General features: G+C 41.8%; 1 protein-coding gene across 1 annotated transcript in view; it reads left to right on the top strand.

The window, feature by feature from the left end:
- The window catches only part of LOC138047283 (zinc finger HIT domain-containing protein 3-like), a 7,268-nt gene extending 4,801 nt beyond the window's left edge, over positions 1-2,467 (top strand). The window contains exon 5 of the mRNA XM_068894047.1: positions 1,833-2,467. Within this exon, the coding sequence (XP_068750148.1) occupies positions 1,833-2,023 (191 nt within the window). The 3' untranslated portion in view covers positions 2,024-2,467. The remainder of the gene's footprint in view (positions 1-1,832) is intronic.
- The last annotated feature ends 3,837 nt before the right edge of the window (positions 2,468-6,304 follow it).

The raw sequence follows: 6,304 nt of genomic DNA on the forward strand, positions 1-6,304 counted from the left end.
GTTAGGGTCTGCAGATGTGGGTCAACCTTGACATCATGGCATACATCCTGGAGTAGCGATGCGAACAAATCTTGCACTTCGTCATGCCTCCTATGGACAAACCCACCTTTCATACACGACATCACATGATCGACATCGAATCTCTTGCCACATGGACATACAGACGGGAGGTACTTCTGTGTCCAACGATACCTTAAACGTAGTGAATAGTAGAATTCCCTCTTGTGTAGGTTGTAGTTTTCTGACTTCAGTGGTAGTGTAGTTAACCAACTAGAGGTGCCTTCCAGCATGGCTTGGTCATTTGCCCTCACTTGTTCAGGGCTCATCTTCGCACAAAGTTGCTCTAGAATGGCTTCACTGTGTTCCTCCCTTGCCTTTACAATGTCTCATTTTGAGTGCTTGAGTAGTTCGCTGTCCACCTTTGCTGTGCTATCTTGATTGTTGGTATGCTCTATCAGCTGTTCTGTGGCTGCTCTGGATCTGGAAAACGGAGAGTCTGCAGTAGCAGAGAAGATGGGAATGGCTAAGCCGCCTTTCTTTGCAGGTAATGAGAGCAGAAGTCGTTGGTCAGCAGAGCATATATGGCCATCTATTATTGCTGGGATAAACACTTGATCCACAAATGCGTCCAGTTGTCCGAAGTGTTGCTTGATGTTGTGCAATGTTCTAATATAGTAGGTCAGTTTATGTTTGAACCCGCTCACAAACGCAGCATAAGCAGCTTGTGGTTCTGTCTTTGCTATCTTCGACAGTACTTTCAGCTGTTCGCACCACAAGCTGACTAGCTCCTCAGCGTATTTGCCACTGCCACTCTCGCTCCCAATAAAACCACCAAGATATTTTCTCCCTTGTGTTGTTATGTTAATGTTGGTTCCCTCAAATACCTCTCGTGCACATACAGTACTTCGGTGTGTGGCTTAACAACTAGCCATGACTTTACTGCATTTGGATTATATCCTAGCTTGGGACCGTAGAGCACTATGTTGTCCCACCAGCGTCGCAGAGTAATCAGGTCCCCAGCAGCCCCCAAATCATCTGCAAAGGCTGTAGACATGCTTCATTGATACATCGGTTTCGGTTGCAGGAGGTTTTATCAATTCTAAAAGGGGAGATACATTATGCCTATTGCATAAACTGGCATTGCAAGGGGATCACCCTGTGTAGTCCCTTCTGATGATGAAATTTCGGTTCCGCCGAGCACAAATAAACAGTAGGGTACACTGTAACAGTTCCTAATATAGATAGCCATTGGTGGGCATACGTGGGAGATATTATGGAGAAGAACCCTCCGATTGAGTGAATTAAAGGCGTTGTCTGCATCCACCAAAAGCAGTGCATCAGTAGCCTGTTCGTCAAAAATATCACTCATAGCATGCACAGCTGCTTCACATCCACCTGCTTGATCAGCACAGAGTTGCAAATTTCCAGCAGAGCTCATGATGTCTGGTTTGATCACTGAAAGTATGGCTTTTCCAATGATCCTTCATAGTACCTCACCGACATCGAGTTGTTCCAGCTGCATTTTCTCTTCAATATAGATGATTCTCAGGAAAAAACTTCATACGATCGAAAATTAAAAAGACAAGGAAAGAAATCTACAAATTTGTGACATCAAATTACTGGTACTTGATAAGACGTGCTTGACAATGGAACAAACTGAGAACATCTACCATTTAGAGTGAAACAAAAACCCTGTATTACTAAACCCTTTTGATGACTTCCTGCTCAGCTAGGGGTTATCTATTACAGTAAAAGGGTTATTTCCTGCTGAGCAGTAAAGTTATGACATTTTTGTCATTTCTTTATTCCTAAATCTCTCTTTTTTTTTCCAGGTCATTCTAAAGACCTACTTGGCATGCTTCATAACAAGCACTTAAGAGAAATGATGAAAGAAATTGATTCTTCACAAGATCCTGGAAAACTTCTGTCAAGAGCAATGCGGATTCCAATATTCACAGAGTTTGTTGATGAATGTTTGCATATTGTTGAACCACAAGATGACGAAAGCAAAATGGATCTCTGAGAATTAAAATCCTAAAGGGAATGGAAAGATGAGTGTATTATAAAGTGGCTGAATATGGATTTTATAGCTTACAAGATAGTGAGCTGCAATTCATTGCAACACAGGAAGGCATCCTCGCAAAAATGGAAAAGAAAAACGTCATAGATGCTCCAGAAAGCAGTCTTGTTCAAATGATGACTTTGCAGTAGTATAGGATTGATACAGGAAATATTCACGGCGAACACACATCTTAGCTGGAAGGAAACAGCTGATAAAAACTAATGTTCCAGAAGCACATTTCATTCAAATGATGACTTTCAGACTTGTCCTGGTCATAGCACAAGAAATTTTCCTCGTAAACCTTCCTCACTGATAACACACTCTGGTTACATCCTATATTAAGTTTATGGGAAAGTTTTACATTTTAATGATTTAACAAATAAAATACATGTAAATGTTAAAACCCTTATTTTGACTGCTTGTTGGTCAATGTCTCTATTGCACAATTAGGCTTCATTTGTATTATATATATTTATGTATATTTATACTACAATAATTATTATTTTACTTTCTTGATACTTGAAAGCTTAGTATTGAAGCAAAGCATATATGAACAACAACAACAACAAAATAATGAGTTGTGGACTTTTCCCATGCTTAGGCAATGATTGTGGTCTTATGTTCCAAGAAAATAGTCTCAACAGTTCCCATTACAAAAATGTGGTAGTATGAAGGCACTGTTTGCCATGTGTTGCTCTAAATTGCCAATGAGCCACGAGAAAAGTGCCGCATGAGGAATTGGGGTAAGCTGGCTTCAAAAATGTAACCTCAATGTAATGTAGATGGGATCCCACCAGATTTTGGTTTGAGCCAGTTGCAATGAGGGAACCGTGAAAGCAAATGTAAAGACACGTTAGATTTTGGTGTGACCCTGTTAGCCAATCAAGAGGTGGAAGCTGGTAAACAAGTGTCATCACTGGCTTTAGACCTATGCACTCCACTCTTACAGCTCTTATTGATATCACAGACAATTGGTATCTTAACATCGATGATGGTTTGACAAATGCCAATCTGTTTATTGACTTCGAAAAGGCATTTGATACCATTGACCACGAGATCCCTCTGTCAAAATTGGAGCCGTATGGGTTTAAAGGTGCGTGCCTTAATCTTTTCCGAGACTACCGGTACCTCTCTGATAGAACTCAGGTTACAGTTATTAACAACGTAATTTCTGAAACTAGCTTCATAAGTTGTTGGGTGCCTCAAGGTTCAATCCTCGGCCTCCTACTATTCCTACTGTACATTAATGATCTCCCTAACTGTAACCTTCTCTCAGATGTGAGAATGTACGCCGATAACGCAAATCTCACGTTTGCCTCCAAAGACCCTGAAGAGTTGCTTTCATCCCTGACTCACGATTTAGGCAATCTGAAACTATGGCTCGGTTCTAACCGTCCAAGTCTTAATGTCCTCAAGACTAAATGTCTGTTTACAGGCACGAGGCAGGAAATCTCTTTGCTCCCTAGTGAACCACACATGTGCCTTGACGGGCATTCAATTGAAAGAGTCAATAGTTACAAATGCCTAGGCGTTCAGGTTGACGAAACACTCTCATGGGAGGCTCACATCTTCGAAGTTATCGGTAAAGTTGCTAAAGTACTTCCTGCCCTGAGGAGAATAAGACAGATATGTCCCCAGAGTACCCTTGTCACAATTTACAAGTCATCGATTCTTCCGCATTTCGATTATTGCAGCGCTGTGTGGGGCTGTATGGGTAATGGCCTCAGCCAAAAGTTAAGTTAAGTCAAGTGAAGCTATTAGTGTCTCCCCTCAGGGCTTTTCAGGACTAATTTACAATGTTTTTCGGGGGACTTTAGCCAGACTCCTTATTACACAGTTAACAATTTATTTTAGGAAGTGAAAGATGCCCCCGTCCAAATAAGGTCAGACCACAACACAGGGGACTCTCCCCTACTCTTATCGAATAGTGAGTGGGTTCTTTAACGTCCCATACCCTGGTCAGAGTTTTTCTCTGTCCTAGTGTGGGCTCATTTCCATCAGTAGGGCTAACGCTCACATTGTTCATATGGGATACAAATCTAGCACTTCACATTACACCCTATTCAGTTAACTCTGTTTAAAATATAAGTGCTACACGGCCAACGTTTGTATAAACGTAACCTTTCCTTGTACTTGTACATGTTAATTGCCGTGACTTTAACATCTTCAGTTCCCACGGCCTGCTCCCGTCTGACCTTGTAGCTCAGTCGGTAGAGCGGCGGAGATCTAACCCGAAGGTCGTGGGTTCAATTCCCACCCTGGTCAGAGTTTTTCTCTGTCCTTGTGTAGGCCCATTTCCATCAGTAGGGCTAACGCTCACATGGTTCATATGGGATACAAATCTAGCACTTCACATTACACCCTATTCAGTTAACTCTGTTGCAAATATAAATATCGTTATTCTCTTATTTACATTATTATATCGTTTCTTTGACACGAGAATTACAGCGAAATGAAAGCACAACTTTGTCGCGAATTTTCTAGCATAAAAACTTGTTCAGAAATCCAAAGTCAAAAGTTAACAGCACACACCAGACCTACTCCAGAGTATCTGGCTAGAAATCATTTCCTCTGGCCGCGCTTCAGCTATTCGATGAGGGCCAGTCTCGTGCTTCTTAAGTTGCCTCGCTCATGCCCAAAAAGAATTCTGGGTAATTCTGCCATTCCACGACAAGGAAAGACTCCCGATTCTCTTTTTATAGTTTTTTTCATAAGTGTCGGGCCACCCAGTCCTACCAGCAAAATAACGCATCGATTGAAGGCTTTGGCTTTCAAAACTTGCCCAGATTGTGTCAGTAGGTCCTGGAATTCGTCCACAGAAAGGCCAGAGAGACAACTTCACTCGTGAACCACCCGCCATGTTTACAACAGAGCATTTTAGGCGTCCCAGTCTGCATGAAACCATCTCTCGCCTCTGTCTGAGACCAGACCAGACACGCACGGTTCTTACGTTACGTTTATGCCTATAAAATCAACTGAAATGTCAATTGCTGGTTAAAAAAAAAAAACAAAACAAAAAAAAAAAACCAGCATGTTAATTTTTTTTGGTAGCCTAGGTATCGAAGAGCCAGAAGATTTGCGAATGCGCTGACGGAATGTTTGAACAAGAGAGAAAAACGCAGTACCTCCAGACACCGGCGCTGGAGCGTCGTACCAAACGAGTCATCCCGGGATTTCGGCCCGTGCGATCGCTTTTGGACGCAGTTGGCCCTTCGCTGCTTTCTGCTACCGACCTTGCCTCCCGGTACGGCATTGAGGGAGAGATATGTCGGCCCCTAAACCATATGTGACAAATCCCACGCCTACTCACAGCTCCAAACCGCCCTTGTCAATATAGCGTAAGAATTAGATGGCTTATATATTCAAGAGAAAAGTCATTTTATGTGTCATATGGTAAGCACTGGAGTCGCAGATTACAAAGTGTACGCATGCGCCCTGCTAAAGGTAACATACATACAGTCATAAGCTTTTTCCGAATAACTACAGGAGCTAATAACTTCGAGACATTACATTTACAGCTAAAATACATGGCATATACAGATACCTACTAAATACATAATATCGAAAGATATATTCATTAAAAAGAAAAGCCGCTGTACAAAATGCGGCCCTGGATTCTCTTTTAAAACCAGTAAACTCATAGGTACGGATAAAATCAGGTAGCGCATTCCGAAACTTAGCTGATACGTAAGAAAAAAAGAGAACTAAGACCATAACTGGTTGTTGCAGGTTTATTGAGGAACAGAATGTAATTTCCGCCAAGATCATGCATAAGAGCTTGACTTTCGTAGTAAGAGGACAGGTAATCTGCAAATATAAATATCGTTATTCTCTTATTTACATTATTATACCGTTTCTTTGACACGAGAATTACAGCGAAATGAAAGCACAACTTTGTCGCGAATTTTCTAGGATAAAAGTTTGTTCAGAAATCCAAAATTAAAAGTTAACAGCACACACCAGGCCTACTCCAGAGTATATGGCTAGAAATCATTTCCTCTGGCCGCGCTTCAGCCATTCGATGACGGCCAGTCTCGTGCTTCTTAAGTTGCCTCGCTCATGCCCAAAAAGAATTCTGGGTAATTCTGCCATTCCATGACAAGGGAAGACTCCCGATTCTCTTTTCATAGTTTTTTTCATAAGTGTCGGGCCACCCAGTCCTACCAGCAAAATAACGCATCGATTGAAGGCTTTAGCTTTCAAAACTTGCCCAGATTGTGTCAGTAGGTCCTGGAATTCGTC

This window comes from Montipora capricornis, chromosome 4, assembly GCF_036669925.1.
Source record: "Montipora capricornis isolate CH-2021 chromosome 4, ASM3666992v2, whole genome shotgun sequence".
Classification (NCBI taxonomy): domain Eukaryota; kingdom Metazoa; phylum Cnidaria; class Anthozoa; order Scleractinia; family Acroporidae; genus Montipora; species Montipora capricornis.